At 40.5% G+C, this 22,219-nt stretch overlaps 5 protein-coding genes across 5 annotated transcripts; 1 reads left to right on the top strand and 4 right to left on the bottom strand.

Moving 5' to 3' along the window:
* Nucleotides 1–6,855: 6,855 nt before the first annotated feature.
* Nucleotides 6,856–9,198, bottom strand: LOC147909717 (matrix metalloproteinase-14-like). Its single transcript, XM_087406453.1, has 2 exons — nucleotides 7,150–9,198; nucleotides 6,856–7,077 (listed from the first exon to the last, which is right to left on the bottom strand). The coding sequence occupies exon 1, from the start codon at nucleotides 9,022–9,024 to the stop codon at nucleotides 7,450–7,452; it is 1,575 nt and encodes a 524-aa protein (XP_087262579.1). The 5' UTR covers nucleotides 9,025–9,198; the 3' UTR covers nucleotides 6,856–7,077; nucleotides 7,150–7,449.
* A 64-nt stretch (nucleotides 9,199–9,262) lies between these two features.
* Nucleotides 9,263–10,486, bottom strand: LOC147909716 (uncharacterized). Its single transcript, XM_087406158.1, has one exon. It carries the CDS (start codon nucleotides 10,484–10,486, stop codon nucleotides 9,263–9,265), a length of 1,224 nt encoding a protein of 407 aa, XP_087262284.1.
* Nucleotides 10,487–10,668: 182 nt separating this feature from the next.
* On the bottom strand, nucleotides 10,669–12,506 carry LOC147909715 (uncharacterized). The gene has a single exon (XM_087406455.1). The coding sequence runs from the start codon at nucleotides 12,502–12,504 to the stop codon at nucleotides 11,518–11,520; it is 987 nt and encodes a 328-aa protein (XP_087262581.1). The 5' UTR covers nucleotides 12,505–12,506; the 3' UTR covers nucleotides 10,669–11,517.
* Nucleotides 12,507–13,692: 1,186 nt separating this feature from the next.
* On the top strand, nucleotides 13,693–15,308 carry LOC147909714 (uncharacterized). The gene has a single exon (XM_087406454.1). It carries the CDS (start codon nucleotides 13,694–13,696, stop codon nucleotides 14,855–14,857), a length of 1,164 nt encoding a protein of 387 aa, XP_087262580.1. The 5' UTR covers nucleotide 13,693; the 3' UTR covers nucleotides 14,858–15,308.
* A 2,487-nt stretch (nucleotides 15,309–17,795) lies between these two features.
* Nucleotides 17,796–20,930, bottom strand: LOC147909713 (uncharacterized). The gene is given in 2 exon segments (XM_087406157.1): nucleotides 17,796–20,414; nucleotides 20,589–20,930. Coding segments are annotated over 2 exon segments (2,961 nt in total).
* Nucleotides 20,931–22,219: the final 1,289 nt, after the last annotated feature.

Genomic DNA, 22,219 nt, shown 5'->3' with positions numbered 1-22,219 from the left:
GATCATTTCATTGAGCCAAAAAAAATTCCCGAAAATATACTTACTTTTTCGTGCTCTACTGTGGTTTCCCCCCTTAAAAACTTATTCCCATATATATATATATTATATATATATATATATATATATATATATATAATAATTTATTTGCAGAAAATTAGGATGTTTCTGTTTTGTAGTTAGAAATTTAATCAGCCGATTAAGCTAATGCTAGATTCTCATTTGTCACGTCCAATGATCCGTAAGGATCCTAGATGCAATGTTGTTATGGGTACGCTTCTCATTCGGTTAAGGAGATTAAAACCCCAGGATAACTAGTTGGTTTCTACTGAAGACTAGTCTGGAATTGTTGATCGTTGTATTTGGAATTGTTGATCGTTGTAGGACAGCTTCTTCTCGTTCTTCGAATGGAATGCCAGGCTTTTATTGATATGATGAACACTTGATGTTTATAATATTATAAGTTATAATAAGAATATTATTTTATTTCGTATAAAAGATTGCGGTTACAATCAAGTACTTAAAAGAAAGTTGTAGGAAAATAGATGCGGTTTGCAAATCGATTCACGGGAAAATCTCTAAAGGTCTCCAATACAAAATGAGACGACTAAACGGAAATGCGGCAAAATGTGTTAATACAAATGTACGAATGCGATCACAAAATGCTTGTTGTTTAATAACACACTTACGGGAAAGGAATCTCTAAGTCTCTCTCTCTCTCCGAAGCTTAAGGAAAGGAAGCTTCTTACGTAGCAGAAAAGTGGGTTACATGATTCATCAGAGTTTATGAGTAACGCTCCTTATAAGGTAATGGCATGATCGCAAGTTTTGCTCTTTAAGATCTACGGTTCGCTTTTTATATGGTAAAGTATGAGGAGTCTAAGCTTGCTTACAGTGGTAAGTCAGGATGACTGTGCGTCTAAAAATAGCTATGACTCTTAGTGTAGAGTATGTAGGTCGCCAATGATGTGATCGGATGATCTAAGCAAAGTATGAGTCATAGTGCTACGATAAAGCTTATTCTATTGCGAGAACGATATTCTTTTCTGTTAAGAAATAATTTTAATAATATTATTCATTTCAATACGTTAGATATGTTTTACATATGATTGGTCGGTTTCTATTCTTATTGTTAAATAAATTTACATTGATTCTTTTTTATTAAGTAACACATTTAATTTGTTATGAATTCTAAATAAAATATCTTTCTCGTCTTTTTACAATGTTAATATTATCTTAGATTCGGATTCATTTCGCATATAATATTGTATATAATTATTTCATATATAATATTATTATGGTTTGTCGCAATTGTTATATTGTTTTTAGATAACGCTCAGCTGAAAAGGATAATAAACAGTTGATTTGAAATTGGATGTTAATGGATTATTGTCCAATCGAAGGTTTCTTTGGGATATCTCTTATATTGAAAATTCGAATATAAATCATATTAAAGATTTTATGTGTGGGACTAAGCTTTATAATAATTCAGCATGAAAGGTATTGCTTAATAAGGTTAATTATTTATAATAATTTGTTAGTGTGATACGCACAATACAGGAAACAAAGAAAATTTTTTTTTCAATGACACAACTTGATTGATCTATTTCATGCATACACAATTTAATTTATAATAAGATCGGCTTCGCGAAGTTCCTCGATGATTGACAGCATCTTGATATCGTGAGCGTTGTTGCCCGCTCGTTGCGAAGCAATCGGAGACGATCCTCACTAGCTCGTTGGGATCGTTTCGGTGCACGTTATCGATCGCGCTGTCGTTCAGCGTCATTGCGTAATCCCTTTCCAGATTTCTTCTGTTTCTTAGGCGTGATCGATATCAACGGTGCGATTACATGTTTGTACTTGTATCCTCTGTTGCTCAATACTCGACTCTGCGAATGATGCTTGTGTTTGTGCGCATTTGTCGCCAGCAGCATGCTCTTGTACTTGTGCATATCGTCTTTTGTGTAGTAGAAATCATAAAGAATTCTTTTGAAAATCAACTCGTAAAGACCACGTGTATCAGCATATCATACGCCATCGATAATTATGTTATCCGCCTCATCCACGAAAGGTTTATTACCAAACATCAGTCCTTTGTATAAGTAAACGCCATACATCTATATCGCTCTCTTTTCCTCGCGCTCCTCGCAGGATAGTCTTGACGTATTTTCGATCCAGCGGGCCCAAACCGGCTCGCAACGCCTCTCGACTTTCTGAAGTTCGCAACCGATTTTGCACCTTCGTCGCTAGCAAGTCATCCATCGTTTCAAAAATGTTCCCGAATGATTCGGTTGTATGATCTTTCATAAACGGTGTGGAGGTTATCAGCTGTACACGATCATGCGATCGATCATCGAATTTACGCAGAGTCGCAAAGGGTTCGAACGTTACGATATTTTTCTCATCCTCGTCCTCCTCCTCCTGCTTCTCCTCTTCCTTCCTCTCGCACTTAGTGAAAGACGCTGCGTCATTGTAGCACAACTCTCTCTTTATCGCGCGCACGCCGGGGCTGTGAACAATTTGTTGGCTGTGAATGGTTTGATAATAGGCTTAAAATGCCTGTCCAACGCAATGTCCTCGATTCTGCCGGTCTTCAAAGCGCGATGTTTCTTGCAGATCGACTCGTTCGTCTTCTCGATCTCCTTCGCGATTTTTTCACGCTCGCACACATCAGCCATGTTCGTCTCTAGCAAAGTATCGACAACAATTGACCACGTTATAGTAGTCGCGAATTCGTTAAATCCTTTTCTGTATCTTTAAGCATATTGTCCTTATTTATCACTAGAAATCCATATTTTTATCATCAACAATCGCGATACAACGCGAAAATTCATCGTATGACATATCGGTATTCACATATCGGTGATCGTTGTAAACGTGTTTTAAGTTGGTCATCATGTTTGAACAAGATTAGTAGGTTCGCGTTGTCGCGTATCAGATGTTTAGGTATCCTTGCATAGGTCTGACAGAGATAGAAGTAGTCGATGTTCGTATGGCGATCCATTGATAAGTATTCTCTCATCATATTCTGCTTGTTACATGCCACGTCATCAAAGAAAAAAATAGATTTTGGGCACGCCTCGCTCGATGGAACGACATCGCTGTTGTTGGAGAACGTAAAGCTGATTTCGTCGATTAGATGTAAATAAATTTTCGAGATATTGATATTTTGGCTGTTGCAGCGATTTCAAATAGACATATACGTTCTTGAAACGTATGCCGTTTCGGACTCTCGAGCAAGCTTATGAGAACGCAGGTTTTATCACAATTCGACGGGCTGCAAATAATCGCACGTATAGTACTCGGCAGCATTCCGCCGTGTTTGTGCTTCTCCATGCCGTCTCCCATCATTCGCGATTTTGCGTCGCAGTTTGTGACGCGTATCGTCAGCAGTTGCCATATGAATTTCATGCTCACACTACGGGTTGTGCCCTCTCGATTACCTATTTAAAGGCGTGCGAATCCAGTAACAAAATGTCTCGCGCTGTGTCATCTTTTCGACATTCAGGATTTAAGCGCTATGTTGCAGTATATACCGGTCGTACTCTTATGCGTGTACGGTGACTATATTGACTGTGTGTGGGACAAGCTTCCGGAACACGTGAAAGCAGATCCGGAAGTTCGAACTTATCGTCAATGAGACGAGTACTACAATCAGTCATGGCAGCAGCCACACATCGACGGTCTGGCACTGAAGATAAAGGATAGTAGTGAATGTCGGCGTCGCGCGGCGGTCTACTGAATCGGGCGATAAATGCGTTTCCATTCAAGTTACATATCCCGAGCTATCAGTTTTGCGGTCCAGGCATTCGGCTTACGAAGCGATTAGCCAGAGGTGAAACATAAATCCGCTGGACATATCGTGCCGAAAACACGACATCGCGTATTCTCGGAACAACGATCTCACCGATAGACATGCGGTAAACAAGGTACCTATCGATAAAGCGCTAGGTTGCGTCACCGCGAAAGATTCGACTCTGAGCGAGAGAGCCGCCTCTGCTATTGTCTGGACAGCGATGAAAGCCATGACCAAGATTGGCATGGGCATGAAACCGAAGAAGAAGATGAGAAAAAAGACAACGAAAAAGTAGATACTACCGACGGCGAAACGAGGCGGCGCGTTATCGTTTCTGCCAATGTTGAGCGCGCTTGAGTCCTTGATTGGCGGAACGGCCAGCGTGACGAAAGCGGTAAACGATAGCAAAGCCGCACGAGGCTGACTTCGTGACGACTCGGGGAGCTGCAAGATCACGATCGTGCGACGAAACAGAGCCGCGGACTGTATCTCGCTCCGCACAAATACGGACGTGGACTGTATCTCAGCCACTATAAACGCGGACAAGGTAGCAGCGAAGAAAAAAAAACGCCAAAAAGATGATAAAAATGCCCTCGAATGCAACTATCAACGTGCAATTGGACGTGCTCGCGAGACGTATGCGCGTACCGTAATTTAGAGGTGGTTTTATGTGCAACGCGTTATCGACGAGCGGCGTGCGTCGAAACAAAAGTAGTATCGTGAATCTGGACGATGCGACAGGGCTAGTATTCATTGGGTAGTCCACGCGAAAAGGAAACAACCGCGTAGTGTATTTTGATAGTTTTGATAATCTTCGACTGCCTAAGGAACTAGTGAAATATTTCGCGAATAGTGTTACGATGATAGGGTACTCGCACGTCCTATCAGACGTACAATCAGAACTTCTGCGGACAGATGTGCTTGCGGTTTTTACAAACGATCGATGAGCGCGAATTTATAAAATCTTACGAGGTGACGCGAAATCTCAGTATTCATCGAACGCTTTTTCCGTAATGTCGTTGACATTTACGCTGAGTAGGAAGAGCAGTATTCTCACGGCAAATTACTTTCCTGCCATAGAGTTGTGTGACGACGACTACGAGTTCGATCTGATGATCTTTAAGACATATGATATCGAACGAGAACAAATCGAACAATAAATTTTATTTTGGCAAAGACGACGCGAAATTACAATTCTTAAGAGTAGCATATCTATGTATATTCTAAGCCATGGGGCAAGCCGCGGGGTGAGGGGCCGGGGGGAAAACTGGGCGAGAGGGGTATTGTGGTGCGGGGGGGCAGCCAATGAGCGAGCTGCTATGCCTCCCACCACCTCTCGCGGTTTTCTTCCCCGGCCCCCGTCTCCACGGGCGCATGTGTGTGTGAGCTGGTGACGTCACGGCGTGACGCGTCGCGACGACAACGATCCGGCGAGCTTGAGAGCGGGCGAGCGACTGAGGGGATTCGCGCGTTTTTCTTCCCGCGTGCGTGCCGTCGCTCTCGCTCGCACCAACGGGTTTCTCACTCGCTGTAAATATAATATAATAATATAGTCTTACCTCCTTAAAGATACGGTCCCCATTTTTTGCCGTCGCTCTCGCTCGCACCAACGTTACGTTTCGTTTGTCGCTCTCGCTCGCACCAACGTTTTCGTTGCGTTCGATCGTTGTTAGTTTAATAAACAAAAAAAAGTAATAAAAAAAAAGGATAGCGAAATCCGTCACGCAGTTTTTTACATATGTTTCTTCCCCTGTCGCTCTCGCTCGCACCAACGTTTTCGTTCGTCGCTCTCGCTCGCACCAAGTCGCGTTCGATCGCTGTTAGTTTAATAGTAATAAAAAAGAAGCGGAATAATAATAATCTATTATTTTTCCCGTTACGCAGTTTCATATATGTCCGCGTGCGCTGTCGTTCTCGCTCGCACCAACGTTTCGTTCGTCGTTCTCGCTCGCACCAACGTTTCGTTCGTCGCGTTCGGTCGCTGTTAGTTTAATAATAAAAAAATCTTACCTCACGTTTCTCACTGCAATTTTTTCATATTGCACCAACGTTCACTATCACTCGTATCGGAATTGCGTTCGATCGTTGTGACCAAGAGAGTTCGCGCTCTCGCTCGCACCAACGTTTCAAATTTCTCACCGCATCCCTAATCATGTTTGCTAGAATCACTAGCACTAGCATAACCGGAATCTCCATCGGAATCTCGATGATCAATTTCGAAATTAATTTCTTCGAATATTTCGTCCATAATATTTGCGAATTGTTCCGGATCTACATTTTTAATGGATCACGTTGTCAATGTTCGCACGATTTGCCATACTTTATATCGATTTTGAAAAAAATCAACGATATTAGAAATGTAAGCTCGCGCGTTTTTTCTTCACTATTAACGCTCGTTTAGTGCGAGTAATTATATATATCGTATGATTCCACATCCATTTCCGTCTTCCCTTTGCTATTTTTTTCTTATTAAGTTTGCGTCAGCGCGAGTTTCCTTTTTTTCTCTTTTAACGTGAAGATAAAATTGTATGTAAAATAGATAGGGATACATAGGGATACATAGGTAGATTAGAGAGGAAAAATGAGACGATGCGATTACACAGTGTTTGAAATTAAATATATATTAAGTACAGTACAAAATAATTTCACATATTGTAAAAACGTATAGGTTCATCGCTAGCATTAATTGATATATATACAATTAACGTTCTCCGAAAATCAAAGCGATCAACTCGCAATCGAGTATGTCGTTGCGGTCGAAGGAATCGTTATCGTACATCGTTTTTAGCACGTTCGCAGATTTCGTGACAGTGGACGCGATAGCAAGAAGTCGTGAAAATTTTTTATCGACGTTATCGGTCATTGCGGTTAGAGAGGAAATGAGACGATTCACACAGTGTTCGAGATTAAATATATTAAGTACAGTACTTTTCGACATGGATAGACGAGCTGTACTTGTTTCTAGACGCAGTATTGGTAGATTATTAATTCGTCCGAAGCGTAACGTTAGATTTCCAACGTACATTGGTGACGGCGCACGTATTCCTTTATTATTTTCGTCGTACTGCAAAAGGGACAAAATGACGTGTTTTTGTTCGAGAAGCTCTTTCCAGATGTCCGGTGAAATCGGAATCTCTTTACCGTGACAATCTCCCAAAATGATAGTCACGCAAGAAGGGAGTGTGACATTGATACCAATGTTCAAGTATTTATAGCCAGTTGCAGTTAACGGATATCTTCTCTCGAGAATGCGTACGGTAGGATGATGTGCGATTTGATGTCTGTAATTATGGAAAAAAAGAAATTGGCAGATGGAAAAGAGAGAGACGCAAAAGGGAAAAAAGAATATCTACCTATTTGATATATTATCTTTATCTGGATTCACATCAGTTGATTCGTCGACTATTTTTTTCTTCTTCGTGCTTTGTTCATCGCGATCGTCCTGTTCCATAAGATAATTTATAATATCCGCGTTGTTGAACATTCTCACGATCGAGAAAAAAAAGCTTGGAAAGTGCGTACGAACGATGTTGTCGGAATGATCGTTCTTTTCGTACTGATCGTTTAAAATTATTATAGTATATATTATATGTGCCCTTTCATCCTTTCCTCTTCCTCCTCCTTCTTCGTCTTATTTCCCGGTGTATGTTTTGTTAATATGTATTACTCGATTGAAATAATCGATCCAAGATATCCTGCATTTGTTGTAATAACCCGTTTCGCAAACATTCGACGTTGAGTATGTTTATATTAAATTTACCAACTTCTGTTACGGTTTTCGTGAACTCGTTAAATGTGTAAAATTGTTGTTGTTTGGCAAAGTACAGATTACCATTTATATATCGGAAGGCCAAGGTCGGAGCTGGTGGTATTCCTGGGAATACCGCTTGTAACGGTTGAAACGAGCGAACAGTCATACTACATTCGTCTATCTGCGCCACGTCATTACCATTGAAAATCGCGTAGGTTTGTCCTCTGTTAGTATTTACTACGGTATCGATGAAAGTGTTCGGGGGAAATCCTAGACTCGAGATACGTTTTGGCCAACCTTCTTTCAATTTGAAACTGGGGTACTCGATCATATAGACAATATTATTTATAAACAGTACTAGTTCACCCGAAGGTCTTTGATACGCGGCTGATAAGGAGAAATTCTTCGGAAGGAAATCCATGTAGCTGTTTAGTATGTATGGTCCGTCGTATTTTGTATCGTCTATATTTATCGACCATACATAACGTTGGTACGTGACGAATATTCGATGATGCAATACCAATATCGTATCTACATATTGTAAACTACAGAGATCTATGTAGTCGGGTTTATTTGTTGTAATTTCGGTACTTGTTGTTGTTGACGTTGGTGATGGTTGTGTAGTTGCTGGTTTTGAATTTTTATCTCCATAGAGTTGTTGAATGGCTAAAATGTCCTCTATGTTGAGTCTAACGATTTTATCCTTATTCCTAGCAGTGACATATGCGAACATTATGGAATCTTCATGCGAACTGTGTGTTAATCCTAATGCGTGTCCAATTTCATGCGTTAACGTATTAAGCAGATAATCCTTGTTACTAGCAGATTTTTCGGTTAGATATATATGCCATGGTTCTGCAGCATCCACGTGTATTTCAGCGGTGTAATTAACAACATTTGAAGGATAGAACGCGTGAGCGAGTACTCCACCAGGTCCATCGAACGAGGAGGAGCAAATTTCCTCGTTGCGTTTACGATTAGCGTACGTGTGTGTGCCACTACGATAAGATATTAAGATGTCGGGATTTAACGTTTTGCGTTGAAACGTTAAAGACGAATTCGCTGCCCATAGCGAGAACGCGAATGCGGTAGTTGTCAAGATGTGCACATCCGCCAAATGAAAGTTCCACGTGAGATGTGTTTTTGCCCATTTCCTCCTACCTGTATTATGTTCGTGATGCAAAATGTCCGGGAGACCACACCGTGGTTTACGTATTTGATACAACGTATAGTTATTTAATGTACCATCACCCGGTATTTGATAATATTCTTGAAATAACGAAATCGCCTGTTTAAGTTCTTCCTCTTCAAATGATAATTGTGTGTTGTTTTCACTCTTACGCAAGTAGCCGTACTTTTGTAGATACAGAATTGTTTCAGTATCTATGCCTTGACGATTCGTCGCTATCGTTGACGCTGTTGTCGTAGTAAGCGTAACGAAGACGATGACGACGACGATGACGAACGCGGGGGACATCGCGATGTGGCACAAGTATACGACACGCAGTAGGAAAATAAAAAAAATCGATGTGTACTCGAACACTTTGTCAGCGGTAATGAATCGCGTTCCGTGATTTTTTTATATATACGACACGACGAAATGCTTCGTCAATAGTAATGAATCGCGTCTCGTACTCTTTCATATGTTTGTTTTTATATTATAATACGACAGCATGTGACTTTTTGATGAAGAAGGAGAGCGCTTGAAAAAAATATTATACGATTTTGCGAATAACATTAGTCAATGGATTATACTCTATCACCCTGTCGTGAATAATGAGACAATAAGCTGTGGTGTTCAGTGGAATATTTTCCTTACACTCGAATTCTATACGAATATCCACAGTAGCGCTTTTTATCGATTCGTTTTGACGAGAACAATCGATCACTACGAATGGGCCGTGTAAAAGAAATTCCCCGATAGATAACATGGCGTCGCGATTGTCGTTACCGTAGTACGTTTTTTGAAATTTTACATACATATCGTAGAGTACAGCATATTTTTTGCGTTCGAAATCTAAATTCATATCGTCGTAAGGATAAAAATCAGAATTTAAAAAAAGTTTCACATTAGTGAGATTACACACGTCGAATTGCGAAACATTTTGCGACGGTTCGTTTTTTTTCCCGGTTTGAAGCGCAAAAATTACGTATCGCGGTTTTTCCAATTGCGATGTTGTTTTAACAGCCCACGAATGCTTCGTTGTACTTTGAAGCAAAGGAAATTCGTACAGGTCCCACGACCGGAAACACATGCTGAGATATCGTCCACCTTCCAACGTTCGTAAAAGTGATAATTTATTGACATCGTTTAACACTATATGTGGCATTTTCCATTGTATCTTCGATAGCGTGATTTTAGGTTCCGCCGATGCCTGCGCCACGACGCAATTGTTATCGTTACGCGCACGTATCAGGATAAGTTCGTGTCGTGCGTTTATCACTATGCGTTTGTAATCCTCGCAAAATCCTAGGAGTGTATTGAGCGGTACGCAAAAGTTGAAATCATCGGTCACCGATGTTCGAAAGAAGTGCATTGTGACGTCCCATCCTGCATTTTCTAACGTTATACTCTTGCTGGTGGTTAACGATACGAAATTTTTTATCGTACTGGTAACACCAACGTTTCTACATCTATCGATTTCCACACCGTCTATCTCGTATCGAATCTCATCGAACATGAATGCGACGCAATTGTTCGACAGTTTTGGTTGTTCGGATTTGTCTCCAGGTGGTTTCTTCGCTGAAAATTTTCCCTCGACGTATAGAAAACTCTCACACGGTAACGTGTACAGATCTTGGTGTTGTATAGGTATTCGTATTTCATCGCTGTATCCGAACGTGGTGTTAGCGTATGGGTTGTAAGTGTGAGTCTCGATCTTAACGATACGGTCGTCGAAGATGGGTTCACTTCCTATATGTAGAATATCGCGACTCATTTCTCACGACGAATCCCAGAGATCGTAGAAATGCGACGTTCGCAGCGTTCAATCTGTCCTCCGTTCCTTTCCGCTTTCCTTCAACGTATCGATCGGTGAGCAATGATAATTGCGACGTCTGCGGTACGATTGTCGCCGTAGATGTATTCTTACAATCGTGCGACTCGTTCAGAACGAGCATCTTTTGTTCGTGAGCATATTTTTATCGTTTACGTCGTATATGAAGTCGAATCGATATCGCCTCTCCACGAAGGTTTATCAACTGTCCGTTTTGATCCACTATACGTATCGTTATATCGGTAACGTTTCTCGCGACGACTGGGAGATAAATGACGTGTGTAGGAGTATCAGACAATTTATATCCAGGTGGAACGTTCATCGCGAATTCGTGTATCGTATGCGCTGGTTTATCGTTGTTGTACGCACCCGAAGTAATGTTGCATTCTACACGAATTACAGTTACATTCATAATGTTTACAGGTTTGTCAGACGCGTACCACTTGTTCGGTTGTATTACGCGAGAGTTCGAATAACCTAATAGCGAACCGATGTTATTCGGTTTCGTAAAATTTATCCGGTACGCACATTTGATCTCGCTTCTCATAGTATTCTCATTGGCTCGAAGATTCAGTATCTCTTCTGTATGAATACTATCGTTGCCATCGTTGTCGTCGAATATGTACGCGTAGTCGTTATCATTATCTTTGTTGTCAGACGTTCGTCGTAGTATGTGACGGATAGCAGCTCTCAGATACTTGTTTATAGCACTCAATTCGTACGATCCTTCGGGAATCGTGATTATTTTGTCGTCGGTATCGAAGTAGAAGTTATTATTCGTGGAAGTAACATTCGGTATCGCGTTGTACGTTTCGAAATTCGTAAGACCCAATTCGTATTCGCCATTACTTAAATCCAACGCAGGAAAGTAATTCGCCGTGAGAATACTGGTTGTTCCAGTTAACGTGAGAGTCCACGACATGACGTAATCGAAGATAAACGCTCAACTGAGACGACTCGCACACGACACATTATTAGATATATCTTTTCCTCCAATCTATTTCTCGAAGAAATCGTAGACACAACTGACCACAAATACTCTGATCAAACGTTTGATAAGAGCGACGATTATACATTACGTTGCTTCCGAGATAGTGTTCGAGTTCCCTCGATGGTCTAAGATTGCCAAAACCATCGAAGTAAACTGCATTATTTCCCTTTTTCGCATAAGCAACCCAGTGTGTTCCAGCATTTTCCGAATTATCGAGATTTACGATACCGCTTTCATTACGATGTGGTTTCGTCGGTAACGCGTCACGCATAAACACACCTCTGAAGAATGGTAAACGCAAACGATACGCCGCACGACTCAACTGTTCGTTCGTTGTGATACCGGAGAGCGGTATTTTAAGAGTCTCTAATGTTTCCTTCCACGATGTTTTTTTTTTATCTCTTGCCTTTCTTTTTCTCACGTTACCACCACGTTTGTAGGGCGCTAGATACAGTCCGCGACCTTCCGTCTGACGTCGAGCGGCTTTGCGATCGCTTACAGCTCTCGCTACGCTCGCCGCTCCACCGATCAAAGACCCGAGTGCACCCAACATTGGTAAAATCGGTAGGAAACCTCCGTGTTTCGTTATCGGAAGTAGTCTCTTCCTTTTCGTTTTTTTCCTTCTTTTCATACCCATTCCTAATTTCGTTTTTGCTTTCATGGCTGCCCATACAGCGGTCGCGGCAGCTTTCTCACCAAACGTCGAATCACTCGCTCTTATACGTTCGCGTGCTTTTTCGGCGAGAACTCGATCGGCAATGTGACGATCGGCGAGATCGTTACTTCGCGAATAGGCGATATCGTGTTCGCGACACGCCGCGTCTAATCGATTTATACCTCGATCACCACGCGCTAGTCTTTTCGCGAGACGAGTACCGGGCCCACAAAATTGATAACCAGGTATATGTACTTCAAACGGAAGCGCGTTTATCGCCTTGTCAAATAAACCTGCTCCATACGCAGGAATCATTCCCTCGTCCTTCACGCTATCTTATTTCATACGACATATGTCACAATTTTTGATAAGTGGTGGCGGACCGTCTATGTGTGTTCGTTGCCACGGACGATTGTAATGCTCTGTACACGGACGATAGCGTTGCACTTCAGGATCCGTTTTTAAATGTTCAGGTAATCGATCCCACAGTAACTCCACGTAATTCTCAAATTCCTGTAGAAGAACAATCTTCGGTACGTATTGCAATTGTTCGGCGGTAAAATCGAGAATCCGACGTTTATCCGTTAGTAAGAAAAACATTTTTTGCGATAACAACAACGACGACGATTGCTCTTTACAGTAAAACTGTGCGGATCGAGTGCCTGCTCGGGGATATAAATAGTGCTGGAAAAAACTCGCTCGCGTTACATCGCGCACGCGCGTTACACAAGTAAATGCGATTTGTACGGCAATCACGGTCGATAGGAGTGTCGAATCTCGACCGCAAGACGCGATTCACGTCCGATGAAACGGTTGGAGAAATTCGTAGACACGGCCCTTTACTACCGAATACAATTCGTTGCATCATTTGCGGACCATCTAATTGTGGTAAAACAAACGCTTTGATAAGTTTAATAGAAAGTCCACATGGTGTACGTTTCGAAAACGTATACGTGTATTCGAAATCTCTCTTTCAACCGAAATATCGATATTTGGAAGAATTACTCGAATCGATAAATGGTATCGGTTACCACGCTTTTTCCAACAATCGCGACGTCATACCACCGAAGGAGGCACTTCCCAATTCAATATTTGTATTCGATGATGTGGCTTGCGATAATCAGAATACTATTAGAGAATATTTTTCTATGGGTCGACATACGAACATTGATTGTTTTTATCTCTGTCAGACGTATGCAAAAATACCGAAACATCTGATACGCGATAATGCAAATTTTTTAATACTATTCAAACAAGACGGTACCAATTTAAAACATATTTATAACGATCACGTGAACACCGATATATCGTATGAAAATTTTTGCACGTTGTGCCATTTATGTTGGCAACACAAATACGGTTTTGTGGTAATAGACAAAGATAGCGCGTTACGCAACGGTAGATATAGACGAGGATTTAACGATTTCGCTGTAGTGTAAAAAATCATTTGTAGTGTTTTTTTTGTAAAAAAAAGTGAGCAGTACCTCTTTGACATTACGATAAGATGGTCAGAACGAAAAGTATCTCTGAACGGGAGAAAACAGCAAAACTGATCGCGAAGACTCGCGCGTCAATTCGTAAGAAACATCGAGCATTGAAGACTGGCATAATGGAGAATGAGATCGTTTTGGAGAAACAATTAAAACCTATTATCGAACCGTTGAAACAAATTGCTGGAAACACTGAACGTGGAGGTAAACCATTTGACAGTAAGTTTACGGAGAGTAAGCAAAAGAATAAACGTGAGTACAGCGATGATGAGGATAATAATAACAACGACGACGACGACGAGGACGACGATGATGATGATGCGATTCCAACACAAAATACTCCCCAACGTCTTCCATGGAACAAACAAATAAATAAAAAGAAACGATCAAACGTTATGTTTGATTCGTCCATAATTCATTCGACACCAATAGAATCACAACAACAACAACAACAACAGGTAACTCCATTTAACTTGCGGGACGAAGAAATTTTTAAAACCGATGATGATCCGTCGTCGCTCGAAACGTCTGTCAGACAGGTGTTGAACACACCTCAAGGTCGTCAGAGATTGCAAAGTCAATTAGGACCGTTAGGACAAATATACGTAAATACTCTTTTAACTGGTGATTCAAGAAACGAAATCGATCTTGTCTACGGTGTTTATTTTGATGAAAACGGTACGATGTTAGGTAGTAAAAAATTTGATGTAGATACGGACGATACTATAATCATAGACGGGGTGAGGTACAAAGGTACACCAGGTCTATACGAGCTGATCTTCAAGAAAATTCCAAACGATGCTATCTATACAGAGAATGATAAACAAACATACAAACATATATTATTGATGACGAATGCTCACAGACGTGACAATGACGCCAGAATGCCTATTAAGAGTAACAAAGGACACAAATATAAAAACATTATCGCTCCGCTCTTAGTAACTCATCGTAAGACCAGTGGCACTAGTATTGGTTCAGGTATAAAGACAAATATACCATCCGGTACGAAATTGACCAACAACGAAATAGATTACGTTTATTGGGACGACCCCAATGAGTTGGTGGATCGTCTTCAATTACTCGATGCTTCTCGTAGAGCGGGTAATAATGCTCACGACAACGAAATATTGTCAATAATCGAAGAACTTCGCGAAGCTGGGTTAATTATAAATTAAACTGCTATGACGAAAATCGTGACAGTGATCAAATTCGCGTGAACTCGATATGATGTCTGTGAATAAATTTGGTATGTCTATGAGGGGAAACGAAATCGAAAAATCACAATCGTCGATAGAATCTTTACGAAATTACGTGCACGACAATGGGCTTTGTCTGAATCCGGATCATTACGACGCGAAGGAACGGAAAATAGAACACGTAGCTGCGCCAGAATTCGACACCGATGTGGTAAACAAAAGCTACGTCGAGCGTACGCTTCGAGATACGCGAAACGAGATCGAGGAATCATTTAGAACGATAAGGAGAGATACACAGAGAGTGCGTACCTATGTGGAGAACATACGAAGAAACGTGGACGATGTAACTGTACGAATGAAAAATGTAGTGACCAACGAGACATTGGAGAAATCGTTTAAAGAACAACTTCAAGGTATGGTGACGAATAAAGAGTTGGAAAGAACTATTTTACAGTTGCGTCGCGAAATGACAAAAGGAACTCCGTCGCGGAACTGAGTTTAATTATAAAAAAAAGAATCATTGTGATGAAAATCGTGACAGTGATCAGGTTCGCGCGAATTCGATATGATGTCTGTAAATAAATTTGGTATGTCTATGAGAGGGAGCAACGTCGAAAAAACACGATCGTCGATAGAATCTTTACGAAATTACGTGCACGACAGTGGGCTTTGTCTGAATCCGGATCATTACGACGCGAAGGAGCGAAAAATAGAACACGTTGCCGGGCCGGAATTCGACACCGATGTGGTAAACAAAAGCTACGTCGAGCGTACAATTCGAGATACGCGAAACGAGATCGAGAAATCATTTAGAACGATAAGGAGAGATGTACAGGAAGCGCATAGCGATGTGGAGAAGGTGCGAGGAAACGTGGAAAAGAATGTGACGAGAATGTCTGACGAGATTCAGCATTTGAATCGAGATATAACGATACGAATGAAAAATGTAGTGACCAACGAGACATTGGAGAAATCGTTTAAAACGACTGGGAGAGATACGATCGTGCGCGCGCTTCAGAATACGCAGAAAGATATCTCGAACGATGTGGAAAAAGTACGAAACAACGTGGAGGAGGTCTCGAAAAGTGTAAACGCGCTATCGACGAGAGTGTCTAACGAGATTCAGCGCGGTATAACTGATCTACATCAACAAATATATAAAACGGTGACAGAAGAGATGTTAAAGACTAACGAGATTCAACGAGATGTAATTGATATGCGTCAACGAATAAATAATACAGTGACGAAGGAGACGTTAGAGAAATCGTTGAAAACGACAGGGAGAGATACTATCGTGCACGCGCTTCAGGATATGCAGAAAGATATGTCGAACGATTTGAAAAAAGTACGAGACAACGTGGAGGAAGTCTTGAAAGGTGTAAACGCGCTATCGACAAGAGTGTCTGATGAGATTCATCGAGGTGTAACTGATCTGCGTCAACGAATGAATAACATAGTAACGAAAGAGACGTTAGAGAAAAATGCGATACTCGCGTTTCAGAAAGTGTCTGATGAGAGTCAGCGTCTAAATCGAAATATAACGGATCTGCGTCAACAAGCGAATGACACGAAGGATACGCTAGTGAGATTATTTAAAAACGATAGGGAAAGAGATACGATCGTACTCGCACTTCAGAAAGTGTCTGATGAGAGTCAGCGTCTAAATCGAAATGTAACGGATCTGCGTCAACTAGCGAATGACACGAAGGAGACACTAGAGAGAGCGTTTAAAAACGACAAAGAAGGAGATACGATCGTACTCGCGCTTCAGAAAGTGTCTAACGATATGCAGATACTGCATCGCGGTGTAGGTGATCTGCGTCGACTATGTCAAGAAAGTGCGTAATGAGAACGAGATTCGGCATCTGAATCGAGGATACCTGCTTTAAAAGATACGCGCGAGGCTCGTTTCTTGTCACAATAAAAGAGAGAGAGAGAGAAAAATAGATGAGTGTCGAGAAACAAAAACTCGTGAAAGAACTCCACGCGCCCGCGCGAAGAAATTTTCCACGTCGTCGCATTGTGGTGCACGATCGCGATAATTTGTGGCAAGCCGACGTAGTCGAGATGCGTCCCTACGCGCGATTCAATAAAGGTTACAATTACATTTTAACCGTTATCGATGTTTTGAGTAAATACGCATGGGCTCTACCGCTCAAGAGCAAGAACGGAAGCGACGTAGCCGCAGCGTTATCTAAAATATTTCGCGAGGACGAACGATACCCACGAAACCTGCAGACAGATCAAGGAAAGGAATTTTACAACACTACCGTGCAGAAAAAAATTGTGAAAAGATACAACATAAATCATTATTCGACGTATTCGGTGATGAAAGCGTCGATAGTGGAACGATTCAACCGTACACTCAAGAATAACATGTGGAAAACATTCACGTTAAACGGCTCGTACAAATGGATCGACGAGCTACCGCGTCTATTGTCAGATTATAATCATCGTAAACATCGAACTATTGGGATACGACCGATAGACGTAACCCCCATCGTTGCAAAACGACTCTTGTCGACGGTATACAGTCATGTAAAAATTGCCGCTCCAACGAGATTCAAGGTAGGCGATCCAGTACGTATTAGTAAATTCAAGACAATTTTTGAAAAGGGTTATACACCCAATTGGTCCACCGAGATTTTTCACATCATTAAAACACAACGTACGAATCCCGCAACGTATCTATTGAAAGATTATCAAGGAAAGCCGATAGCTGGTGGATTCTACGAACACGAATTGCAGCGAGTCTCTAATCCGGACGTTTATCTCGTGGAAAAAATACTACGCAAACGAGGAAACGAGGTGTACGTTAAATGGTTAGGAATGGACAATTCACATAATTCTTGGATAGATAAAACGAATGTATTGTAATTTTCTTTTTTTTATTTATTACAATAAAAAACTAAAAAGACTACAGAGGTATTTTATAATGTCCCCAAGGTAGAGTAGCGACCGATTCGGGTACGACGTACCGCTTGTCATCGTACGGACTAAGAGCGAGCTTCAATTCAGACACTGTGTAAACTTCGTGCAACGTCGATCGTATGCACGACTGACGTCTCGACTGTACCGTCGCATCGTTCAAACATCGCGCATAATCGTCGAAAGTGATCGTTTTCGCGACTACCTTTTTCTTGATACCCTTTATTCTCTTTGTATCGCTCTTTCCGATCACTCTCAATGCGTACATCTTCGCTCTGAGTCCTATGAATTCCGTCATGATCGCACCATTATTTTCATCTTTCATCAAACCGGGTATTTTATTGTTAGCTCGTGGCACATCATACGCATTTCTCTCAGGATAATCACTCGTGTCGAATCTCGCGATATCACGCTTAATGTTCTCGTACACATTCTTACATTCTAAAAGATAAATTAAGCTGTCCGTATCCGTGTACATAATCTTACATCTATCGCGATACAATGGTATCATGTATTCATAGTGAAATTCATACATACGCAACTTAGATATCTCGAGAATGCACATACCTACGTATATCGGTTTATTTAATTTCACCTCGAGTTTGCGCAATTCAACAGCGATCAGATTTTCAGAAAAAACACTTCTACTGTGAAAATTCGGTTTCGCTATCATCGCTTCTGCACCGTGTCTCCCATCCCAACGCGTTATAAGCCGAACGTCAACATGATCGCGTACGTTCTCCATCATTTTTCCAAATACCGCATTATTCATCAATTTGTAAAGATTTTTCTCGAAATCGTTATTCGCGAGTATTCTAAATCTCGTATTAAGTTCAATATATCCGCGAAGCCATGGGAATTGTGCGAATTGTAATATTCGATGAATTTTTTTTACTTGTAATCCATGCTGAATACATTGTTGTAAATTGCGATAGTGCACGATATAGCGCTCCTTATCGTAAAGAGTGGCCAATAGTTTGTCATTCCGTTTTCCGGGAGGCCGTTCGCGATTGGGGCAGAATGGAAGGTCTGCATGAGCGTCGTGTACGTTTTGCGGATACGCAAGATCGACCTCTAGAATATAACCGATAACGGAGTCTGACGACACTGACATTACGTCAAAGTGCTCGATGTCGTCGACCCATTGAAATTCTCCGTACGGTAAGGATTCGGACATCGCCCAACCGTACAGATTGTTCACATCGAAGTACATGAGATACGTCGAAGGTTTCGAAGGATCGTACGAAGATGTATTGTACTTGTTATTAGCTTGCGCGTATCTATGCGAACATTGACTTAAACCACCACGTATACCACGTTCCATAAACATCACCATATCAATGTCGGTGAGTAATTCGAATCGAATACCAGTGTATTTGAACATAGCGTCCCACGTATATCCCGGTAAAGTGTAATAATACGTTGGATCCAATCCGTAACTATCGATACACGTATCACGAAAATTTTCGAAAACATCTGCTAATAAAAGCACATCTGTCTTAAGATACAAATCACTGTAATCGCCGAGAGTCTCTATGCGGAAACGTTGCCAAACGTTTGTCGCGTGTTGATAATCGTCATCGGAAGCGGTCTCGTCGGTCAACGAACTGTAAAACATTTCACGCGATGGTAAACTAGTCTCGTCTAGCTTATCGACGCTGTCGACGTATTCGTACGGAAACACTCCTTTCCGCGTAAGTAAATCGAAATCCTCAGCGTCAAGATTGGAAAATTCCGATCGCGTGATTTTCAATTTACTCTTATCAAGATATGATACCAATTTTTCGAGACTAGTATTGAGAAATTTAAACGAATCCACAAAGCGCACTTTCACACCGTCCTTTCCCCATTTAGAGTTTACTGTATCCCCGACATGTTTCGTAAACGATATATAATTTTCTTTCGTTATAGGTAACACGTCAACTCTACCCGCAAAACTGTTAGCAATATCTTTTATGATAAAATGAGCGTCGTAACCTGCCAAATTGTGAAAGAATACAGGAATAACGTATGTATCCTGATAATGTAAATTGCAACGTGAATGTGCGGGACCTCTGTAACGTCCGGTCAAATGACAGTGATCGCGTACGCGCACATCTCCTTCCTCAAATGATCATTCGCAGATATGACAGTGAGTCGCGTTTTGAAATTTTTCCCACTCGACGTTCGATGTAAATTCCGCTATAGTCACATTATTGTCGAATATCGTTTTCGCACGATGCGTCAAATCGTATAATTCCTTGACAAACCACGATACGCAATCCTCGCCGCGATAAGATCTGTACATCGACGCAGTCTCATCGTATACGCAACGTATGTAGTACCCTATGCTGAAAACCTTGTGATGCTGATAGGTGAATCTTGAAATGTTTTCATCATTGGTCCTCTTCTTCTTCTCCAGTATACACTCCAAATCCGCATAAACCACAAAGACAAGCCGCTCCTTCTTATTATGATCGCGAAACGATAACCACTTATCGTTCTCATTCGGAAGAATAACAGCACAATCGTTCGTCGTAGTACAGTCAACGATGTGAAGCGACAACTTCTCACTCGTATAAAAGTAATGCAGACATCTGTAAGGTAACAAATCGTACGCGTTACACAACTATATATATATATATATATACAAAACCAATTAGTATACCTACCTATCGCACAGATACTTCTTTCCTGTATTCTTGCTCAATTGCGAACCTATCAATCGTGACAGATCTTTAATCCATGTGAAATGAGCGATAACATTTTCGTCGTCGCGTCTCGACTCTTGCAACAGATTTACGTGTTTCTCTTTCTTCTCTTTGGTTAGACGAAGAGGAACGATTACATTGCCACCGTCTTTTTTTCCACCCCTCTTTCGCTCGGTAAATACGTTGATAGATATATCGTCCAAAAGTTCAAATTTCGTAATTTGTTTTAAGGTAACAGGAAACTCGATACCCTCAAGATTCAACACAGTAGTATAATCCGGATACGATGATTTCCTATTCACATGACTTTGCACTGGATACAGAGCGGCGACCACTGACCAAGCGAAACACGCATTGTCTATCGAACGCACATTGATTACCGCCTTCTTCAGCATAATTTCTCGCGGCAGCTCCACGCAACATCCCGCATGCATAGGATTATATTTGTTAATTCTTTTTCATGAATATCCGTGTATATATATACATATATATATATATGAAACACGTGTCCATATATTGACAATAATATATGTTACATCTTGACTAAATCCTAAAATGATATTGATCATAGAAAAAAGTGATACTACGACTGTGTACCGATATTAACTGCGAGTACTGAAAATACGTAATTATAGATTTTCAGTATTGACAGTGTACATTGACACATGGTCCTAATAGCATTTTTACTGTTGTACAATGTCATTTTAGATCAGGATGTGATATGTATTAGCTATACATGAATATATATTACACATATAATATACATAGCTATACCATATTTTGCTACGTTTAATGAAAAGATGTAGAAGTTAATCATGTTAAAATATTAGTGATGTATGTAAATATAATACACATATATACAATATTGCATATATGTATACTATAATGTGTGAATATACATACACATATTGCAGATAAAAGTTACCAATGCTAAGCTATTTATGCATTCCCTATGTTTGACTATGCAATATTAAAATTGTATACATATATAATATATTAACTTTTATATGTTTTTAAAATTATAACCATGTTAGTTTTTAAAATGTATTACTTTATTATTTATTATGATACATTCGGTTTTCTTTCAAAGAGCTACTGACCACGCTTATGTACAAAATGTAATATCTTTTAATATAGAATACTGATAATATCAATTTAAGAGTAAAGAATAAGAGTCGATACAGAATGAGAGCGTAATTTTAAACTGGAATGACTTAACTCCAATAATTCCGCGATGTCTTCTTTATTCAACATGTGAATAAAGAAGACATGTTGAATAAAGAAGACATCACATAAAACTAAGGAAAGTAAAAGATAAGGAAAGTAAAAGATAATTTGCTAAGAAGATAGCAACATATTTCTTAGTGCAACACTCCTGAGATACACATCCGCGCGTGATTCGGTACGGCTCAGCCGTCGAGCATTGAGCGACGGCGGCGGGGGGAAAGAAAGCGACGCTTCAAAAGTCGACCCAAAATTTAACATGTACTCCAATAACTATAGGAAGAATACTGAATCACTTCAATAGATAAATAAAAAATTATTTGTATATTGCATATAAAGGCACATATAAAGGCTTTTTGATTTGTTAATTATAAAATTATATTGACATCATCCTTATAATTATATTAATCATCGCACTTTTGCGATTTGATTGATTATCAAAATTTTCATTCGGATGATAGTTATAAAAAAAACATTTCACAGAAAGTACTGATCGACA

Source organism: Acromyrmex echinatior, chromosome 5 (genome assembly GCF_024713525.1).
Source record: "Acromyrmex echinatior isolate Ae372 chromosome 5, ASM2471352v2, whole genome shotgun sequence".
Lineage (NCBI taxonomy): Eukaryota > Metazoa > Arthropoda > Insecta > Hymenoptera > Formicidae > Acromyrmex > Acromyrmex echinatior.
Note: the sequence above shows the minus strand (reverse complement) of the source record. Positions and strands in the feature narration are given on the sequence as shown.

Coding starts and splice junctions, on each gene's coding strand:
- LOC147909717 (XM_087406453.1), bottom strand. CDS start 9,024: ATGTCCCCCGCGTTCGTCATCGTCGTCGTCATCGTCTTCGTTACGCTT.
- LOC147909716 (XM_087406158.1), bottom strand. CDS start 10,486: ATGAGTCGCGATATTCTACATATAGGAAGTGAACCCATCTTCGACGAC.
- LOC147909715 (XM_087406455.1), bottom strand. CDS start 12,504: ATGATTCCTGCGTATGGAGCAGGTTTATTTGACAAGGCGATAAACGCG.
- LOC147909714 (XM_087406454.1), top strand. CDS start 13,694: ATGGTCAGAACGAAAAGTATCTCTGAACGGGAGAAAACAGCAAAACTG.